General features: G+C 36.9%; 1 protein-coding gene across 1 annotated transcript; it reads left to right on the top strand.

Annotated features, from left to right (window-relative positions):
- The first annotated feature begins 3,106 nt into the window (after positions 1 to 3,106).
- LOC148761206 (uncharacterized) lies at positions 3,107 to 21,831 on the top strand. Its single transcript, XM_088809264.1, is given in 9 exon segments — positions 3,107 to 3,369; positions 3,771 to 3,870; positions 4,625 to 4,629; positions 20,875 to 20,933; positions 21,324 to 21,482; positions 21,485 to 21,566; positions 21,569 to 21,616; positions 21,619 to 21,772; positions 21,774 to 21,831. Coding segments are annotated over 9 exon segments (801 nt in total). The 5' UTR covers positions 3,107 to 3,233.
- Positions 21,832 to 22,309: the final 478 nt, after the last annotated feature.

The raw sequence follows: 22,309 nt of genomic DNA, 5'->3' as shown, positions 1-22,309 counted from the left end.
CTAGCACATAATATTCAACAAAACCATAACTAAGTATCACACACATAAATTAAACATGAAGACCTATCAAACTCTATTTAACTTAGTCTTCCTTCTCACTTTTTTTGTCATCATTAAAAAAGATATTCAAAACTCCCCTTAATGAGTGCATTTAGATTTTTATTTAATCCTTAAATCAGACATTAATGAATGAGAATCATAAGCACTCGTATACCTAAGTCATAAAAGCTTATAGATATAGTTCAGTAACTTCAAGATTTAAGCTTGTAACTATGTAAGAAAAAATGTTTGGGAGTTAAATCATTTCAAGAATTTGTCAAGGATCACTCAAATAATGTTCAAGCAAATATGTTCATTTTGTCATAATCAAAACTATAATAATTTTCAAGCTAACAATCTCCTCCTTTTTGATATGACAAAACTATGAGCAGAATTTGCATTTGAAATTATTTTAAAATCTCCCCCTCAACATATGCATAAAATTAAATTTGCTCATAAACCTTCTCCTCATTTTTGTTATATCAAAAAAGGTTAAGAAGAGTGAGCATTAAACTTTTTAAGCTCAAGAAATAATGGTTAGCAAAATCCATCAAGAATATAAGCATTAAGACCATGGATATGTAACTATAAAGTCACCAAGTCATCATATATATATGCACTTAATATCCTCAGCCAAGTCATTAAAAAATATACCCATTAAGCACATTCAAGTATTAATTCATCAAGAGAATCATCAATAAAAAAGCCACATGTATATATATCTATAAGGAAAATGTGGACATAACAATTATGAAGTTCAAGAAAGATAATCATAAAGATGTTCAATAAGAACATAAGCCATATTTCAACTCCAATACCAAGTGTTAAAGCTCAATATACCAATTAATAGATATAAGTAAAATTTCCCTTTGTAAAAGCACAATATCAATTATGAGAGATGGAATCATTTTACAGCTCCATATATCAATTGGTAAAGCACTAGTAAAGACTTCCCTTATCATTAAGCATTCCAAGCGTATCAACTTCGAGTCTCAAAATATTTAAGAAAAATATGATCAATTTAAAGCACAAGTGAGAAGAGACAATTATAAAGCTTGATGCTAATTTTAAAGCTAGACACTAATTGAGAAAACTTAAGGCTTGATAACAATTATGCATTTCAACATATAAGTTTAAGTGAGAAGCAATATAAGGCACAATATCTATTTTGTTGTTTAGAAAGATGTTACAGGTAGCGAAGAACACCAAATGTTGAATTCTCACCAAACCTTACTGTTGAAGTTCTTAATTCCTTATGATATCAATGACAATGATTGACTGCCCCTTAAGAAATCATAAGATCAACACAAATTGTTAGAGATCCTTAATAGATCAAATATTATGAAAGAAATCATGAGCCTAGAATAAATGAGCATTTAAATGGATATTCAATTTATTTTTCTAATACTCAAGTATTCATGGAACCATAAGAGTATGAGCATTTGAATAAATGTTCAACATATGCATCAAATACTCATATTTCAAGAAATATTTGCAAAGTAGTTCCTAGGCATGTCTAAGGTATCATTAGTCTTCAAGCATCATTCTCAATTATCATCAAGTATTATCAACAATTAAGCATCATCAAGCATTCATTATTTATTCTCAATATCAATCAACCAAGTAGTATCAATCAAGCATTTCTAGGAAATTCCTTAATTCATATATAAAGATAGCAACTCAAGGAGAAATCAAAAAAATTATCATCATTAATCATTTTTAGCGAGCATTCTTCCAAATCATTTTCAAGCGGCCATTCATCCAAGTCATTTTGAAGCAAGCATTGCAAGATGTAATCTCCAAATTATATATGAAATTATCAATTCAAGGAGAACTTTCACAAAAAGCATATCACTATTAATGAAGCATGACCAAAGCATTTTACACTTATTGCAATGATGTAAGAGAATATTGTGATCAAGTAAACACTAGCATGACCACAAAAAATAAAATGGCTATCTTCATTAATCATGATTCCATTTTTTCACAAATATATAGACATATACCAAAAAAAATACAAGCATTGAATTTTAATGTGGTACATGTTATTTCTCAATATTCTTCATAATTCATGAGTGATACTAAAGAAAATTGAAAATAAAGCACTCAACTCATGAATATATTTAAAGTGAACATTCAATCATCAATGATTACCAATTATCAAGATTCAAGAAAGAGATAGTTAATCAAAGCACATTAGGCATTCATTGCTAACTAAAGCTATAGGCCATATTTTATTTGACATGTCATGTTGTTTATGGTGAACAATAAGCTAAAGTTGGATCCACACAAAATCTTTAGATCATGTAAACATTAAGGCTCAATGAAGATATAGTTAACATTTAAATGCATATTCAAAATAAATTTCAACTATCTCAACTCATAATATATGCCATGATCAACCTTGACAATTAAATTCATATTCAAATGCATAGCTCAAGTCAAGTTTTAGACTTCAAACCTTAAGGTCAAGCAAAATGAAAAGTCATGTAAGCATGTGTCTTGACTAATATAATAGATGAACCAAAATTTATTTGGTTCTAACGTAGCCCTAGATCCTAGATCCGAGCCAATATAAACTTAACCTGAGATCATTGATAGCTCACCTTAGCCCTGGGCCTTTTACTCTCCTAACGTAAGCTCCAAGGCTTCACACCAAGTCTTCACTGACATAATATTCATGCTTAAGTAGGGTCAGGCGAAAAGGTTATTGCCTGATGGGAACTTCCCCCATATTGCTACCAATGTCTTCATGTCGCATGACCTCTTAACATTACACCACTGAATTCCCAATCCTTTGCTTGCTGTGCAGTGACAGTACCAATATCCACTAATCGTTGTTTCCAGATATAGTTACCGGTTGACATCTCTTTTAATTCGTCGATACGAGAAGCAAATTGTTGTGTGGAGGAATCAATATCTGGACATAAGCCAAGAGGCAGATCTTGTGCCACTCCACCTGGTCATATGAAATTGGCATGCATCCTCGCTCTCGAGACTCTTTCATATAATTCCAACAATTTGTTCTGGTCCTCAAAAGCCCACAAGAATGGAGTTGATGCTCCCACATCCATAGCAAGAGTAGTTAAAGCAAGTGAATGATTTAAAATTCGAGTTATTTCACGGAATAACACTCGTATTTATTGAGCTTGTAATGGTACCTCGTAATTCAAAAGTCTCTCTACAGTTGAAGAATGAGCGTGTTCTTGGGCCATCATAGAAACATAGATAAGGTCAAAGACGAAATGAACAATGAAACTTTATGACAGCTTTTTCGTACACGTTCACTTGCATCACATACACAAGTGCTCTCTGAACCGTGCAATAAGGTCCCCCATAACACCGCTCTCCCACTTGAGTTACCTTAGCTCTAGGCCATGCTATTCAATGATATTGAAAAAAAGGCAGCATAACGTAACAACTAGTATTGAAAGTTGGTCGTTGAGGAAAGGAAAGCGTTTTAACAAGAGCCCTTCTTCCTTCTTTGTGACTTCATCACTTCAATTTAAGCGCAAACCCATTTCTTTCTTAGTCACCAAGTGGAGTGCACCTTTGGTACTTTAGTACGACAAGTTATTTGATAGTCACTTCTTTCATTTGCTAGGGTGACAAAAGGTTACTTCAATCTAGGAAATAGCCGAAAACTCGAGAGGGTCGCCTTTGGTATCGTTCGTCGGTAACCAAAGCATATTGTTCTTGCAACCACTTTGGTACTTTGCTTATAGCTCTCTTTTTTAGGTTATATAATAAAAGGGAGGCTTAGCTCTAGAACCCCGCTGCTTGTAGAAATGAATGGATCAGAAGGGGGGCGGGGTTTTGTTTTCGAGCTGGGTTGTAACACCTTGTGACCTAAAACGGTTGTTAATATGACTTTAGGCACAAGACTAAGCCCAATTGAGGTTAATGAAGGAGTTTATGAAGGTAAAGGAGGACAAAAATATTTTAAAATAAAATATTCCACGTATAATAAAATAATAATATTTTATTAAGGTCATAGTTATGGAGTAAAAAGGAGCGATGGAGCTAAACCAAGATAAATTAAAATGTTTTAGAACCTCGAAAGCCAAATGGAAAATTTTAAAATTAAATATAATTTTATTAGTAAAATATTATTAAAATAATATTGAGATACTTTTATTGTGATTGATGGACAAACTCACATAATTTGAGCATTAAACTTAAATGAGGGAGTTATAATATAATTTTGATGATTTAATGAATAAATATTATTTTATTGATTCTAGAATATTAATTTAATGAGTGAAATTTTAGTGATATGAGTATTAATAATAATATATGTGAGTTTGGAAGGAATGGAGACATGGAGAATTAATTAAGATAATGAGGATATGTGGGATAATGAAATGTGCATGTGGATTCACTATTATATACAAATTATTGCATGCAACAAGGATAGAGTTAGTGGGAAACATGTGGGACCCCCATCATGTGAAATAAAAAAAAGAATAAGAATAAATCCTATTACATGTAATAAGATTGTTGTATTAGGTGGCCAAATGAGGAAAGAAAAAGTGGGATGCATCTGACTTGAATAGTTTAATGAATGACCAAATAAAATATAAAGTAAAGGTTGTGAATGAAATATGATTGGATGAATAAGGTGGTGCATGAAATAAAGAATGAAGAAAGAAAGGATGAGGTAGTGAAGGTGGCAGATGGAGAAGATAAATGAAGATAGATATTGGGCTAATGAACAAGGAAGAAAATTGGTGCATGAAAATTGAATGGGTGATGAATTGGTCCAATGAGAAGTGAGGAATAAAATAAAGAGAAAGGTGGGGAAAGGCTTGGGAAACCCGTGTCTTTGAGAGGAAAAAGAGAAAAGGGATCGGCCTTGAGAGCTCCACCCCAGAGGAAAACAAAGAGAAAGAAGAAAAGAGAAAGGAGAAGAGAAAAAGAAAGAAAGGTCAGCTTGGAGAAATTGCAGGAAAACTAAAAGGTTTCCTTCCATACGCCATTATTGAAGCTTGAAGGAAAAAAAAATTGGTGGTTCAGTGTCACGATCGAATTTTTGGGCCATGACTGACGCATGGGCCTAATGGGCATAAGCCACCAAGCCCAAGCAAGCCTATTATATAATCTTGCTCAACATTCTATCAACTATTCTCAAGTCACCTTTCATAAGTCCAACTTATAATCACTTTAATAATGGGCTATAGCAATCAAGAATTTCATTAATGTAAACCCAAAATGATGTTAACATTTCAACTCATGGTGGCTTTAACAGTTAAAATATACATATTTTGTCTAAGACACGTATCTTAGTACTTTACATCACATGAACGTATTCATAAAACAAAATGACTCTTGACTTCCAGCGGAGTGACCATAGTGAAGGTGCGGCTACTGAATGCCAATATACCTACCAAGGAGACGAAACTACATGGACACCTCGACCTAGGATCCAACTGCCTCCTGATCTGAAAACATGAAATTGAAAACAGTGAGTACAAACTCAATGAGTGAACATAAGAAGGGAACAAGCAATCGATAGGAAGAATTTAGAAATCATGATCCACTTGTTTCAAAAATAATGCAATTGATTTAATTTCTTACTACAAACCCCTCCTTTCAAACTTTGATTAATAACCTCATAGTGTTACAAAAACCCATGATCAATCCATGAAGTTAAATGGGTGAAAATATGTCAAAATCAAGCAAGGTAGCAAGCATGGTAGCAAGTTTCTCGCTACAGCGAGAAATAGTGTCAATTTGCATGTGTTTTACTTTTTCCAGAATATCTCCCACTATAGAAGTCCAATTGACCTGATTTTTGAACCATTAGAAATCTAAGAGGCAGGGATACAACTTTTATGTTTACTACTTTTCCCAGTTCAGACAGGAAGGTGGTCAAAATCTTCATTGAAGTGAAAACACTACATTAGAACCTGAAAGTTTCTTGCTGCAGCGAGATTTATTCTCGCTGCAGCAAGTTGCTGGTGGCCAAAATAGAATGTTTCTCACTGCAGCGAGAATGCTTTCTTGCTGCAGCAAGAAGTAATGCACCTAAATGTAGAAAGGACCTCCTTTGCACTAAAATCCATTTGGTGCTGCAATAAAATCAATTTGCAAGAAAATGGGAAATTCTCAAGGTTCATCATGCCAATTTCAACATGCCATACAATCACACACATTCTATCACATATCTATAGATATAATCATATATAACACCTACACCACCCTACCTTCCTCAACTCTTGTGCACTCCCTACACGTACAAGGCAATACCACCATATGTGCACTCTCTACTTGCACATTTCAATGTCATCATGTGTGCATTCCATACTCGCACACCTCATTATCATCATACAACATTATTTATCATTGCACAACATACATTCAAATATGTATACCAACACAATATAGGAGCACATGAATTCATCCTCTTTACAAATTTCACACCTTTTACAACATCAAAGCATTTATCAAGGGCTTGTTCCTAGGCACCAATTTGTAATGAAAAGTTGGATAAAATCAAGCAAAAAATTCATCTCAACACAATTCTATTTTCCAAAATAATTTTGAAATGCAAGTTCACCCACCGGTATTGTTGAACCTCTAATCAACTCTAACCTCCACTAATGGTTCAAATGGGGCTATGGGGCCTTGTTGGAACCTATCACGCACAAAAACATCAAAACCAATCCAATTTACATTAATATCACTCCAAAAGCTAGTTTCTAATTCAAGTTCTACTAGTCATTCCTAATTGGCTTCCAATTATATCAAATGGCTATTCCTTGCTCTGCTCTAATCATACTAAAAAAGAATAAACAACCTCAACAATAAAATAGCTCATAATCCCAATTAATATCCATTATCAACAACTTAAAACCAAGCCTAGTTCATCACTCACCTTAGGGTTTCTTTGTAGCTAAATTCTCTTTCAATATCTTCCAAACAAATGTGGAAACTCTCTCTCTCTCTCTCTCTCTCTCTCTCTCTCTCTCTCTCTCTCTCTCTCTCTCTCTCTTTCTCTCTCTCTCTCTAGAACGTCCAACTAGTGAGAGAGTGTAATAAGGAAAGGTTTTTGAGGGTTTTATGGTGAAAAAGTAAAAGAGCACAAAGAACTTTGTGAAAGGGTGCACAAAAACATGAAAATCAAGGTTAACTCGAGGAAATATATGGAAGTTTCAAAGCAAGCTGCCATGGGGGGTACAAAAATGTGGGAAAGGAAGAAAAAGAAGAAGAAGTGCTAGAAATTTGAAGAACCTCCTAGAAACTTAGATATTTATGCTTTATGTTTATCCATTTTCTCATGAAATTACCAAAATGCCCTTAACAAGGTCATTTTCTCTTTCCATTGCCTTTATACAATCTTTTTACTTCTTTGACACTGAGACAAGGTCCATAAGGGTCTAGAAATGCTCGGGTTCATGAAAACTTAAAAATTTCAACTCAAGATGCAAAATGACCATTTTACCCTTACCATGAAAATTATTGTTATTTCTGTCTTCTTCATTATCTTACCCTTATTCATTCATTCCTTAGGCCTACTTGAACCTTAATAACATTAGAAAACTACTTTCAAAGGCTCACCAAGAGAAATGACGAAATTACCTCTGGTCTGTATTATCGCATTTACTTCTAGTTACGGGTCTCTAGAGGTCGAGATCTCACATTCTCTCCCACTAAAAGAAATTCGATCCCCGAATTTAAATCCAACTATAAGGTAGCTTACCTCTATACATTAAAGAGGTGTGGATACTTTGTCTGTATCTCGTCTTCGATTTCCCACGTTACCTCCTCACTGGTGTGGTTTCGCCATAACACTTTTATCGATGCTACAGCCTTTGAACGGAGTTTTTTGACTTGCCGATCAAGAATAGGTACCGGTTGTTCCTCATAGGTCAAATCATCTTTCAGCTGGATGGTCTCATACCGTATTACATGAGATGGATCCGGGTTATACTTCCTAAGCATTGACACATGAAACACGGGGTGAATATTCGAAAGGTCTGGCGGTAATGCCAACCGATATGCTATTGCTCCAACCCTTTCTAAGATCTTGAAGGGTCTTATATACCGAGGGCTCAATTTTCCTTTCTTGCCGAACCTTATTACCCCTTTTGTTGGTGAGACCTTAAAAAATACATGATCCCCTACCTAAAACTCCAAGTCTCTCCGTCTGTTATCAGCATATGATTTTTGTCTACTTTGTGCTGATAACATCCTCTGTCGAATCATATGTATCTTCTCAGTGGTGTCCTGCACCAACTCAAGCCCCAAGAGTTTCCTTTCTCCCACCTCTAGCCATCCAATGGGCGACCTACATCTCCGTCCATATAATGCTTCAAATGGTGCCATTTGGATACTAGTTTGGAAACTGTTGTTGTAGGCCAACTCCACTAAGGGTAGATATCGATCCCACCTGACCCCAAGGTCTATTACATAGGCCCTCAACATATCTTCCAATGTCTGTATCTTTTGTTCAGACTGGCCATCTGTTTGCAAGTGGAAAGCCGTGCTAAAATCCAACTTAGTGCCCAACGCTTCCTGCAACTTTTCCTAGTACCTATTGATGAATTATGCCCCCTGTTAGATACTATAGAAATAGGAATGCCATGCAGCCGTATTATCTCATCTACATAAACCTGGGCATACTGGGAAGCCCCGTATGTAGTTTTAATTGGAAGGAAATGAGTTGATTTCGTTAACCGATCCACTATGACCCAGATCGAGTCATAGCCCTCACTAGTTCGAGGCAAACCTGTTACAAAGTCCATTGCAATATGCTCCCACTTCCATTCAAGCACTAGTAACGGCTGTAGTAGTCTCGTGGGCCTTTGATGTTCTGCCTACTTGTTGAAAAACCAGGCACTTAGAAACAAACTCAGCTACATCTTTCTTGTCATGACCCGAAACCTCCCTCGAGTCCATGACAACCGCCGCGACGTCCCGATTGACACTCATTATCCGGAATGCCAATCGAAACCCCGTAAGGCTAACGAATCAATTTCTTGCCTTTCCTGTGAGCAATCGTTGTTAAATATCGAGTTTTAAGAAAATATAAACTATTTTAGATCGAAAATAATCAAAATAAAATTTTCGCCACATAAAGGTATTTTGGTCATTTTTACCAAAAAATTTCAAAACCTGATAAAGATACAACGTGTGGTAGAAAAATATCCACTTCCGATTAAAAATAAATTTTTGTAATCTAAATCATTCATTTAGAGTGAAAAGTTGGCTAATTAAACTAAATAAAAATATTTAATAATATATTTCATTTTCTTATAAAACAATTTTTATAGAACTATACATTAATAATTTTTGTAGTGTGAGAATAAAATAAATTCATACATACAATAATTTACAAAGTTATAATGTATAATAATAATTACAATGACAAGTGGCCCATAAATACACGCAGTATTGGTGATAGTAACTTACTGTTTGTGGGATAGAGGGGTCAACTGGAATCCTCGACAAAATCGGATATCTATAAGCTACCACAGGCCTGAAATGTTTGGAAAGGAGGTGGGTGAGATTTTGCAATCCCAATGAGTAAACAGACATTATCATAAATATCTAAAGGTGAGTAAAATAGAGGCAAGTTTAAACAACAAATCACAAACCATTTCATAAGGTTTTCAATTTCTTTCTTAAACCATAAAACATTTGTAATTTACCAAAACAGTTGTCAAGGCTTATAACCTTTATTAAAAACATGGCTCAAGCCAAAATCTAGTCCTCGGGGATACCTTGGCCGAGGCATCTAACCGAGTCTGCCAAGGTTGTTAAGATATTTACATATGAAACACATTTTTATTTTTAAAACAAGTCGTTCCTTGGCATTGGCCGAGTTACACATTCACGTGGGGGTTCGACGTGAAGTGAGCTCTAATACTACCCCGGGGGTTACCCTCCTTGCCTCTACAATCGGAGTAACTATGAAACTGGGTTTACCATGCCCCTCTAATAGGCAGTCCACGAAAACCCGTCACTGCAGTGACTAAACCCACCAATTTTAATAAAGTTTCGACAGTATAACGTGCTTTTATTTATTTATCCAGCCTGCATAGTAAAAGATAGCTTACATTCTATTCTCAATGCAATTATAAAATATAGCCACATATACTCATATAGCATTAGCCATTCATAAGAAAATATATTTTTCAAGACAATTGGTAGCCTCCACTTACTAAATTTCATAATCAACGCAATATATTTTTATTTATCACATTTATTTCTAAAACATCAAAATTCCCGTTTTAATCTCATTTTCGTTTCATAAAATACATAAAGAGCATTTAAAAATAAGCTCTAGATAATTTACAATAATAATAGGTTTACTCACCGTTTGTACAGATGAAATGCTTCTTAGGTGCCCCGATCACTGTTGGTCGGGTACGACTTCCTTGCCTTTACCGGAAGGCTTTCCTCCTGGACACATTGCAAAATTTACCCAATTCACCACATTGATGCTAAATAACTATATAATTGACTTAAATCCTATACTAATGCATGGTATGAAATGCAATAGCCTAAAACGGCTTAAACGCGGTATTAACCTATTTTTGGCACTTTACCAGATAAATTGCTAACGCGCTCCATTTTAGCTCTAAATCATGCCATTCTCTCTCCAACATTTCTAACCATTAAATATCAGCCAATAACCTTCTAAAATCACCAAAATCAGTTCACTTTCCTCCTTGAAAAATTCGGCCAAAAATGGGACATTAACTCGGTAAATTTTCTACTTTGTTTTTCTATCACATTTAACCATTTTTCATCATTTTCTCTTCATTTATCTTAGAATAAAAATCAGATCATCATCATTGTACCTCATTGCAGATTCGGCCAAGGGTGTGTATTGTGAAATTTTAATGCTTTCTTGCCCAATTTAATTTCTAAACACATTTAACTAACTAAAACTATCAATTTAACTAAAAATCAAAACCTAAAAATTTCATTTCCCCCCCCCGCCCTTGAAATTCGGCCAGCCCTTGATGTCACTTTTAGATCTCTCTCCTCAAGCATGCTAAATGGAAACAAAGGCATAGGAAAGGTAGAAATCAAGCTAAAGTCAAAAAATCTTACCGTTAGACGCGTAAATGGGCGAAAAACGTGAATTCCCCTTTGAATTTTCTTGTTTCTCTTTGGTTTTTCTTTTTTTCTTCCTTTCCTCTCTATTTTCTCTCTTGTTCTTTCCTTATGGCCGGCCAGCACTTAGAATGGGGTTTAAATGGGCTGATTTTCCATTAAAATAATATTAAACAATTAAAAAGTGCCATGTGTCACTTTTCCATTGGCCCATTTTTAAAATTTCATCCTTTAAACTTAAATTTTTCACCACTTAACATACCACAGTTGTTCATACCAAAAATAAATAAATCCTATGATTTTGACAAGTTTTGGGTGGTGAGAATTACGATTTTTACCCGCAATGATAAAATTACCGTTTTGCCCCTATGTTCCTAAAATTGCCGGAATTGAAAATTTTCACTTCCTATCATTAAATTATACTCCAAATAGTTAATCTTGGTCAAAAATTTCACTCCATGATCAAAATATTATCTTAGGTGGCAAAATGACGATTTTACCCCTGAACATCAAAATTTTTCATTTTACCCCAAATGCACCCTCGAACTCTGAACAATCATTTTTAGTCATTCTTGGATTGCCAAATATTAAATTTCATCCTACGATTCCTATTTGAACTAGTTCGAGGTTAAATCAATTCAAGTGTACCGTTAGGTACGATACCGAGTTTCATCTATTCTGAAGTGTTTTCCTAGCGTAATAACATGCTACTCAGTGCATGTATGTCATGACATGTGTTTGACATGACATGTGTTTATAGGGTCGGGTTTTACATTTCTTGAGTCCTTCCCACCAATACACCTCCCTCAAATCTTGATACATCTTTGTAGCCCCTGGATGTACTACATAGGCTGCCATGTGCGCTTCTTCTAATATTCCTCTCCTCAATCCATCACTAGTGAGCACATAAAGTCTGGGTCCATACCTCAATACTCCATCAGTGCCTTTAGTAAACATATTTCCTTTCCATCCTTGAAGGTTCTCTAAGGCCTTAGCTACGAACCCATCTTTACTTTGTGCTTCTTTGATCCGGTCCATTAAGATGGCCTCACTTTAAAATGTGCTAGCAATGCATTTGCCTCTGAAACTTCTAAATGAACACCCACATCTCCAAACCTATGCATTTCCTTAATCAAAGGTCTCCTATCTGTAGAGATATGTGCCAAACTCCCCATTAATTTTCGACTCAAGGCATCTGCCACCACATTTGCCTTACCAGGATGGTAAAGAATAGTACAATCATAATCCTTTAGCAACTCCATCCACCTACGTTGCCACAAGTTAAGATCCCTTTGCTGAAATATATACTTCAAGCTTTTGTGATCCGTATATATCTTATAAGTCTCACCATACAAGTAATGTCTCCAAATCTTTAAGGCAAACACGATTACTACCATCTCCAAATCGTGTGCAGGGTAATTTTGCTCTCATGCCTTTTAAGTTGTCTTGATGCATATGCGATCACCTTCCCATGCAACATTAATACACACCCTAAACCAACTCGTGATGCATCACAAAATACTGTATAACTCTCTGTGCCTTACGATAGGCTTAATACTGGAGTTGTGGTGAGACATGCCTTAAGCTTCTCAAAGCTATCCTCACAAGCATCTGACCACTCAAATTTTGTATCTTTACGTGTCAGCTTAGTCAGAGGGGCGACTATTTTGGAGAAGTCCTTCACAAAACAACGATAATAGCCAGCTAAACCCAAAAAGCTTCCAATCTCCGTAACTGATGTTGGCTTTGGCCACTTTTCCACTACATCGACTTTCTTTGGATCGACTTGTACCCCATCTTTGGATACCACATGTCTCAAGAATGCAACGCTTTCAAGCCAGAACTCACACTTGGAGAACTTGGCATACAATTGATGTTCTCTTAAAGTTTGGAGCACTATTTTAAGACGCTGCTTGTGTTCCTCTCTGTTCCTCGAGTAGATCAAGATGTCGTCAATAAACACCACCACGAACTTGTCCAAATAGGGCTTGAACACTCAATTCATCAAATCCATAAAGGTCGCGGTGCATTCGTAAGCCCAAATGACATCACCAAGAACTCATAGTGCCCATATCTTGTTCGAAATGTGGTCTTGGGTATATCGTCATTCCGGATCCTCAACTGATGGTACCCAGATCGTAAATCTATTTTAGAGAAACATTATGCTCCTTGTAGTTGATCAAATAAATCATCTATTCTTGGAAGGAGGTACTTATTCTTCACTGTTACCTTATTAAGTTGTCGATAATCAATACATAATCTAAGTGACCCATCTTTCTTCTTTACAAATAGCACCGGTGCTCCCCATGGTGAGACGTTGGGGCGAATGAAGCCTTTATCTAACAAATCCTCCAACTGATCCTTAAGTTCCTTAAGCTCCACCGGCGCCATTCTATATGGGGGTATGGATATAAATCTAGTGTTGGGAATCAAATCTATGCAAAATTCAATCTCTCGTTCGGGAGGCCAACCTGGTAGTTCCTCAGGAAATACATCCATGAACTCATTCACCACCGACACTTGGCTTATATCTCCAACCTTCGCTTGAGTATCCCTTACCACAACCAAGTAACCTAAACAACCATGTCTTAACAACCTTCTGGTAGACATGACCGATATCAAATTGGTTGGAGCATTACTCCTATCCCCTTGAACACTAAATGATGGTTCACCAGGAAATCAAATCTAACCAATTAATGATAACAATCCACACTAACATGGCAGGGTGATAGCCTATCCATTCCCAAGATCACATCTAAGTCTAAGGTGTCTAACACCACTAGATTCATCAAAGTGTCCTTGTCCTTGACTAGAACTACACAAGACTCATATTCTCATTCGGCCACAAATACCTCCTTTAAAAGAGTAGACACCACTAATTGTTCTTCTTTCCTAACACAATCCTTACCCAAACGAGATGCAAAGCATGGAGAAATAAAAAAGTGGGTAGCACCAAGATCAAATAATACTCGAGCATTCATATTACAAACGGAAAGAGTACCTGAGACCACTGCATTGGATGTTTGGGCCTCTTGGGGTGTTACAGCATATACCCTCACTTGACCTCTACAAGCGAAACTCTGACGTCCAAACCCAAAAGGCCTGCCCTGAGAAGAAGTGACAGCACCTCTACCTCTTAATCCACTAGCCTCCCGATCAGATGGGGTGACAACTGAAGAAGCAGACGAAACTGGCTAGGTGGAGTTGCGAGTAGAACCTTGTGATTGATGAGTCATTGGGCAATTCCTCCTAATATGTCCAAGTTGACCACACCCGAAATAAACTCTTGTAGAAAGAAAACATCGTCCCTTATGTCATACCCCACAAGTACTACAAGGGTTGATAACTTGACTACTCTGCCTTGAATCTTGCTGCCTTCCCCCACCAAAGGTTTTCTGCCCTGATCCAACGCTAGCACTAACCACATCACTCCCCCATTGGGGTAACCGTGATTCCCTCTGTGGGCCATGATGGTTAGAAGATGAAATACCACTACTGAAATCCCTACGACCTTGATAGCTCTCTGTCTTGGCCCTTTTTGCTTTATCCCTCACAGCCCTACTCTCACTGGTTCTCATCTCAATCCGCTAAGCGTTATCCACTGCTGCGGAGTAAGTATTGAAATCTCGGGATGCCACAGCCCTAAACAATGGCTCCACTAGCCCATCCACAAACCTTTGTATCTTCATCTCCTCTGTAGAAACTAAATAAGGCACATACCGAGACAATTGTGTGAATTTTATGTCGTAATCAGACATTATCATACTCGAGCTCTGTACCAAAGCCTCAAACTCCCTGGCTCTGGTATTACGTACACTGAGTGGTAAAAATTGATCTAAAAAAGTTATACTGAACTCACTCCAAGTCAACGGTGATGCATCCATTGGTCTACCTCTACATAAGGAACTATACCACTTTTGCGCCACGTCCTCTAATCGGAAGGCAGCTAGCTCGACTAATCGGACATTGGAACATCCCAAGGCTTTACAAATCTTCTCCATCTTATCTAAGAAAATCTAGGGTTTCTCCGATGCATCAGGCCCTGAAAATGATGGAAGCTTAAGCTTGAGAAAATCAAGAAGAGAAATCTCTAAATAACCCCTCTCAACCTCAAGATGTTTGCGTTTGACCTGCCCTTAAGAACTAGGGGATTCTTGTACTATAGGCCTCCCCTCCACTACTTTTTGTATATCATCCATACAAGCTGCCATCATCTCTACAACCCATTTAACTTCTTACAGGCCTACCGCCAAGTCCTCGATGGTAATGCCCCCAATTGGTTGTCTATCCACATCACCCAACGACTGTCCCTCCTCTCGTCTACTCATAAGAGTATCGGCCCTCACTGATCTAATGGCCCCGCCACGTCTACCTCCCCCCTAAGGGCGGATGCCCATGGCCTATCTGTCATCTCATTAAGAGCATCTTGCTCCCCCATCCATCTTAAGGCACCTCATGTCTTAGGCGACATTCTTACCTAGACAAGAGCAAACACCTATTATTAAACACATTTTTCTATAATCATACATAAAGGAAAAGGTGGTTTCTAAGATAAGGAATCTATGCGGTCCCTTGGTTATAAAATGTGTCGCGATTCACACTTCACAACTAAAGTTTCCACATAAAGACCCGACACTTCGCTAGACCAACAAAAATGAAGTCCTACAACCTAAAAAACCTAGGGCTCTGATACCAAGTATGTCACAACCCAATTTCTGGGCTATGACCTGCACATAGGCCCAATGGGCATAGCCTACCAAGCCCAAGCAAACCTATTATATAATCTTGCTCACTTTAATAATGAGCTACAGCAATCAAGAATTTCATTAATATAAACCCAAAATGATGTTAACATTTCAACTCATGGTGGCTTTAACAATTAAAATATACATATTTTGTCTAAGACACGTATCTTAGTACTTTACATCACATGAACGTATTCATAAAACAAAATGACTCTTGACTTCCAGCGGAGTGACCACAGTGAAGGTGCGGCTACTGAATGCCAAAATACCTACCAAGGAGACGAAACTACGTGGACACCTCGACCTAGGTTCCAACTGCGTCTTGATCTGAAAACATGAAATTGAAAATAGTGAGTACAAACTCAATGAGTGAACATAAGAAAGGAACAAGCAATCGATAGAAAGAATTTAGAAATCATGATGCACTTGTTTCAAAAACAATGCAATTGATTTAATTTCTTACTAAAAACCCCTCTTTTCAAACTTTGATTAATAACCTCATAGTTTTACAAAAACCCATGATCAATCCATGAAGTTAAATGGGTGAAAAATATGTCAAAATCAAGCAAGGTAGCAAGCATGGCAGCAAGTTTCTCGCTGCAGCGAGAAATAGTGTTAGTTTGAATGTGTTTTACTTTTTCTAGCATATCTCCACTACAGAAGTCCAATTGACCTAATTTTTGAACCATTAGAAATCTAAGAGGCAGGGATACAACTTTTATGTTTACCACTTTTCCCAATTTGGACGCGAAGGTGGTCAAAATCTTCATCAAAGTGAAAGCACTGCAACAAAACCAGAGAGTTTCTCGCTGCAGCTAGTTGCTAGCGGCCAAAACAAAATGTTTCTTGCTACAGCGAGAATGCTTTCTCGTTGCAACAAGAAGAAAGGCACTTAAATGTAAAAAGGACCTCTTTTACACTAAAAATCCATTTGGTGCTACAATAAAATCAATTTGCAAGAAAATGGGAAATTCTCAAGGTTCATCATGCCAATTTCAACATGCCATACAATCACATTTTACAAGCACACACATTCCATCAGATATCTATAGATATAATCATATATAACACCTACACCACCCTGCTTTCCTCAGTTCTTGTGCACTCCCTACATGCACAAGGCACTACCACCATATGTGCACTCTCTACTCGCACATTTCAATTTCATCATGTGTGCACTCCCTACTCGCACACCTCATTATCATCATACAACATTATTTATCATTGCACAACATACATTCAAATACGTATACCAACACAATATAGGAGCACATGAATTCATCCTCTTTACACATTTCACACCTTTTACAACATCAAAGCATTTATCAAGGGCTTGTTCCCAAGCACCCATTTGTAATGAAAAGTTGGATAAAATCATGCAAATAATTCATCTCAACACAATTCTATTTTCCAAAACAATTTTGAAATGCAAGTTCACTCACCGGTATTGTTGAACCTCAAATCAACTCTAACCTCTACTAATGGTTCAAATGGGGCTGTGGGGCCTCGTTGGAACCTATCACGCACAAAAACATCACAACTAATCCAATTTACATTAATATCACTCCAAAAGCTAGTTTTTAATTCAAGTTCTACTAGTCATTCCTAATTGGCTTCCAACTATATCAAATGGCTATTCCTTGCACTACTATAATCACACTAAAAATGAATAAACAACCTCAACAATAAAACAACTCATAATCCCAATTACTAGCCATTATCAACAACTTAAAATCAAGCCTAGTTCATCATTCACCTTAAGGTTTCTTTGTAGCTGAATTCTCTTCCAATAGCTTCTAAACAAATGTGGAAAGTCTCTCTCTTTCTCTCTCTAGAATGTCCAACTAGTGAGAGAGTGTAATAAGGAAAGGTTTTTGAGGGTTTTATGGTGAAAAAGTAAAAGAGCACAAAGAACTTTGTGAAAGGGTGCACAAAAACATGAAAATCGAAAATAACTAAAGGAAATATATGGAAGTTTCAAAGCAAGCTTCCATTAGGGTGCAAAACCATGGGAAAGGAAAAAGAAGAAGAAGAAGAAAAAATGCTGGAAATTTGAAGAACCTCCTAGAAACTTAGATATTTATGCTTTATGTTTATCCATTTTCTCATAAAATTACCAAAATGCCCTTAACAAGGTCATTTTGTCTTTCCATTGCCTTTATACAATCTTTTTACTTCTTTGACACTGAGACAAGGTCCATAAGGGTCTAGAAATGCTCGAGGTCATGAAAACTTAAAAATTTCAACTCGAGATGCAAAATGACCGTTTTACCCCTACCATGAAAATTATCGTTATTTCTATCTTTTTCATTGTCTTACCCTCATTCATTCATTCCTTAGGCCTACTTGGACCTTAATAACATTAAAAAACTACTTTCAGGGGCTCACCAAGAGAAATGACAAAATTACCCCTAGTCAGTATTATCATGTCTACTTCTAGTTACGGGTCTCTAGAGGTCGAGATCTCACATTCGACTTAGTGATTCAAGGGTAAGGAAGGTAAAAGCTATCATTTTGCTTGAATGCATGCCTCGTGAACCGATTGTGATGTGAGATTATGCTTGTGGTAGCAAAGATCTTTAAGGATTCAAAGAACTAAGTGCATGCATGTGGGTTAATCTTAGAAGTATGGTGATTTAAAGCAAGACAAATGATGGGTAAGTGTTTTTAACCTTGAGATCATAAATGGAAAGGAAAAAAATGAAATGTGTATTGATTATTTGTGCTTATGGCAGAAATAGTGACCGAGGATGTGAGGAGTTATTAAGTTACATGTGGAATTCAAGGTAAATCGGAAGGTGAGAATGCAATGCGGGTATGCTATGTTATATTGGATTGGTTAGTTGAAAGTTTATAGATTGCATGTTAGATTATTATGAATGATAAGGGTGAAAAATGAGAATTTAGTTTAAAGATTCATTGATTAAGGTGCTGCCCAAATATGTGTACAATTGAATATAAACACGAAAGTAGACATAATGAGAGAGGTCTGCTATTGTGAGGGATTCTTGAAAATAAAGAGAACTAAGAATATGCTATATAGGGCAGTAAATATGATCCAAATTGTGGTGACGTTCACTAAGTATATTAAGTTTAATTTGATGCTAAGAAGTGTATAAGTGAGGAAGGATTGCCGTGGCAACATACCGGAGGAGGTGACGGGTGACCGGTAAGTAAAATTAGCTAGAGACTCACCCAATCAATGGCAAAGTAGCATCCCGCCACTGTGAGGTGAGTAAGGGGTATCTATTTTTAAAAGTTCCATAAATTATATAATGACATACGTATAATAAACGTTGTCGGTTTTCTTTAAATGTAATTGTGGATAGTATGAGTTGTTAGTTCCAATAGGCGATTTCAAATTAATTTGCAATTAGATTGTACTCGCAATTATGGATAGCATATACTGGTAGAATGTTAGGCATTTGTGGATGCCATGTTTTTAATCGTTTTGTATATATATAAGCTATATATGTTTAGGGTTTTAGAAATCGGGAAACAAATTCTTTACCACGGTTTATGTCAAAACATGACTTACTTGTCTTTGTGATGTGCATTCATGAATAAGCTTTATGTTCACCATGCTTGATTTAATACTTAAACCTCATGCAAAGGTTTTACATTGTGAATTCTTACAAATGGATTTATAACGTTGCCATGGTTTTGTTTTTGAAATGGGTTGGTAATAAGCTTTTAAAAACCCAAATTTGGTTATAAATGGCTTTGTCAAACCAAGAAACTCGAGAGTAGGCCGAATATCTCATCGGAATAGTGTGACCCTTGTGCACAAGTGAGCTCTAGCTAGAGAACCATTGGGTCACTGACAGGCTGTTAGATGTGGCTAGGCCACGATCTGTGATATATACATGGCAAGGCCACGAGTTAATATACATGGCTAGGCCACAAGTTGATATATGTGGTTGTGACTACATGATTTCTCCGATGTCGGCCAACATCGTTGAGACTACTATGGCTGTGGGAATCCGGTGGACGGGGGCCTCTCGGATGTTATTACTAAAAGTGGGCCCACAGGTTAATTATTTATGATTACTTACTCGAGAGTGATCTCTTTGGAGTTTTCAAATACGTATTCTTTCGCATGGTGAGAAATATCAATTTTTTCACAACTCCTTTATTTATACGATGGTTTTGTGTTTAATACCTCAAGTATGAGTTCGTTCATATGCTTGTGTATAAGCATTAACATTGCTTGATTTTACGAGCGCGTGCGTGCTTATGTTAGTTCGATTTTAAGTAAAGGACATTAAATGATTTCCACGGTAGAAATCTTTTAATTGCACCAGTTTTAATATATTACATGAAATGGTTACTTTGAATCACATTCTTTGGTATTTATGTACGGCACAAATGTTCCATTTGAGTTCAAATTGTTTATATATTCATATGTTTTTAATATTGAAGTTTTCTATCCTTGGCTTGTTTCCCATCTACGTCCTGCTCATGGAGCCAATGACCACTAAGTCTATGAGACTCACCCCTCTTATCTTCCCCTTTTTATAGATATGTGATCAGCTTGCATGTATTGCCTCAGCATATTTTTACTTGTTGCAACATAGGTAATGTTATCTCTTAGACTTCCACTTTGAGTCGCTCTATTGCATTGAGGTCATGTTTGTGTAAGATGGTCGGTTGTATAAAAAAATTTAGTTTATCGAAATTGTACCGCCGAACAACCTTGATGTTGTGTATCAAATGCAAAATGTGATGTTCGAATGTATTTTGAAATTTGTTAGATTTGGAGATTGATATCTATTTGCCGATTTTAATTGAAGTTTCTTATTCGCTTTAAGTAAACAATCTTATTTATACAAGTCGGTAGAATTTTTAATAGTCGTCACAACACGGTCCGTTATAAAGAAATTTGAGTTTATTAATTTACGCATTAAAATATTCGATTTAGTTAACAAGAATCTCAACTAAGACTTGTTCAAGATTTGGCGGGTTTTCCCGTAAGTCTTGGACTTCGGTAACGACTGGGGAAGAGGGTCGTTACATGGGCAAGAGGTGAAGGCCATAAGAGAAGATTTCCCTCTCAGTAAGAAGGAGAGGAAAAAGGTGTTGTCATCTATCTTGACAAGTTTTTCCAGAAGCATTGGAAATCTAAACCGACTTGGAGAATCACTAGCACTATTTAGCCCTTCATTTCGCTAATAACATAAAGAAGTCATCCTTGATGATTTCCCATTCCTTCCCTGTCGAGCCGCCTCTCTTCGCCATTCGAAGTGCTACCACTTCCTTCCCTTTTTGTAACATACCCAAGCACCTTCCTTACCAATCACTAAGAAAAAATCAATACCAATCAAAGCCCTCTCATTGTTAAGCTTCATCTGTTATTTTTTGGCCCTAGGGGAGTTTACTCAACCCATTCCCAAGTCTCTCACACTGCTCAAGTAAATGTGCAACTCTACATGAGGACCTCCTTCCCTTTTACCCATTCTCTGTTCACACGGTTCTCAAAGCGGAGGAAGAAGGGTGGGCAACAAGTACCACTAGCCCTCTATTCCACACATCTATCCAAAAGCAAGTGCAATTCACCGATTCCACCGAATGCTTCTATCTCTCAGCAAAGATCACGCGAATGCATAATTATGCTTCAAATGCCTAACCATAGAATAGATCGACCCAATTCTCGTTCCTTTTCGATGCACTCGCTTTATATCTCTAACACACAAGGAAGAACATTGTGGGAAGGAAGCAGCCTAGCCTCTATCCGGTTGATCATTCCATTGGCATCATGCATTCCCATCCTGTTTGACTACCACTCAGGGATGTAGTTGTAGATATGTTAGTCTTAGTGGGTCATTGGCTCCACCTATTATCTCCTTCTATGAAATGTTGTTGTCATCGCCATATTTCATATGTCACTTAGTCATCTCTACCTCGTTGCAGGTCAAAACCTCCAAAAAATGGAGGACTTCATTCAATGACTCTACAATCGCCTTCTAAATTATCAAGATAAGGTAAAGCTTGAAGATAAGTTTTGTACTTTATTAATTTCTCAGTCGCTCTAGTTGGGTGGCACAGGTCAATCTTTCGACTAGATCCCCTTAAAAACTATACGTGTGAGTCACCTTGCATACAGCTCATGCCATTCGAGGTGGCCCAACCTAGCATTCATTTCGCAAATTCTGTAGTGAAATTGAGATGCTCGACCTCAAAAGTGAATTCGCGTTTAGGTAGCACTTTTTGTCATACAGTTGACTCTATTTATTCATTGATTTGACTTTATTACATTTTTTATATAAGCTCACTCCTTCTTTTTCCAAGAATTCATGCACTTCCCTTTTTTTCATAGGGCTTTCTATAATAGGAGAACAACCTTCCATTTTCGTCAAATGACCTAGCTTCCCCTGGCTTGTCCACCATCCAGGCTCCCTTTCCTCCTTATGCTATGCTCCCTCAACACAGGCTGTTGTTCAATTTTTTACTCACACAAA

This window comes from Theobroma cacao, chromosome 8 (assembly GCF_053813885.1).
Source record: "Theobroma cacao isolate CCN51 chromosome 8, ASM5381388v1, whole genome shotgun sequence".
Classification (NCBI taxonomy): domain Eukaryota; kingdom Viridiplantae; phylum Streptophyta; class Magnoliopsida; order Malvales; family Malvaceae; genus Theobroma; species Theobroma cacao.
Note: the sequence above shows the minus strand (reverse complement) of the source record. Positions and strands in the feature narration are given on the sequence as shown.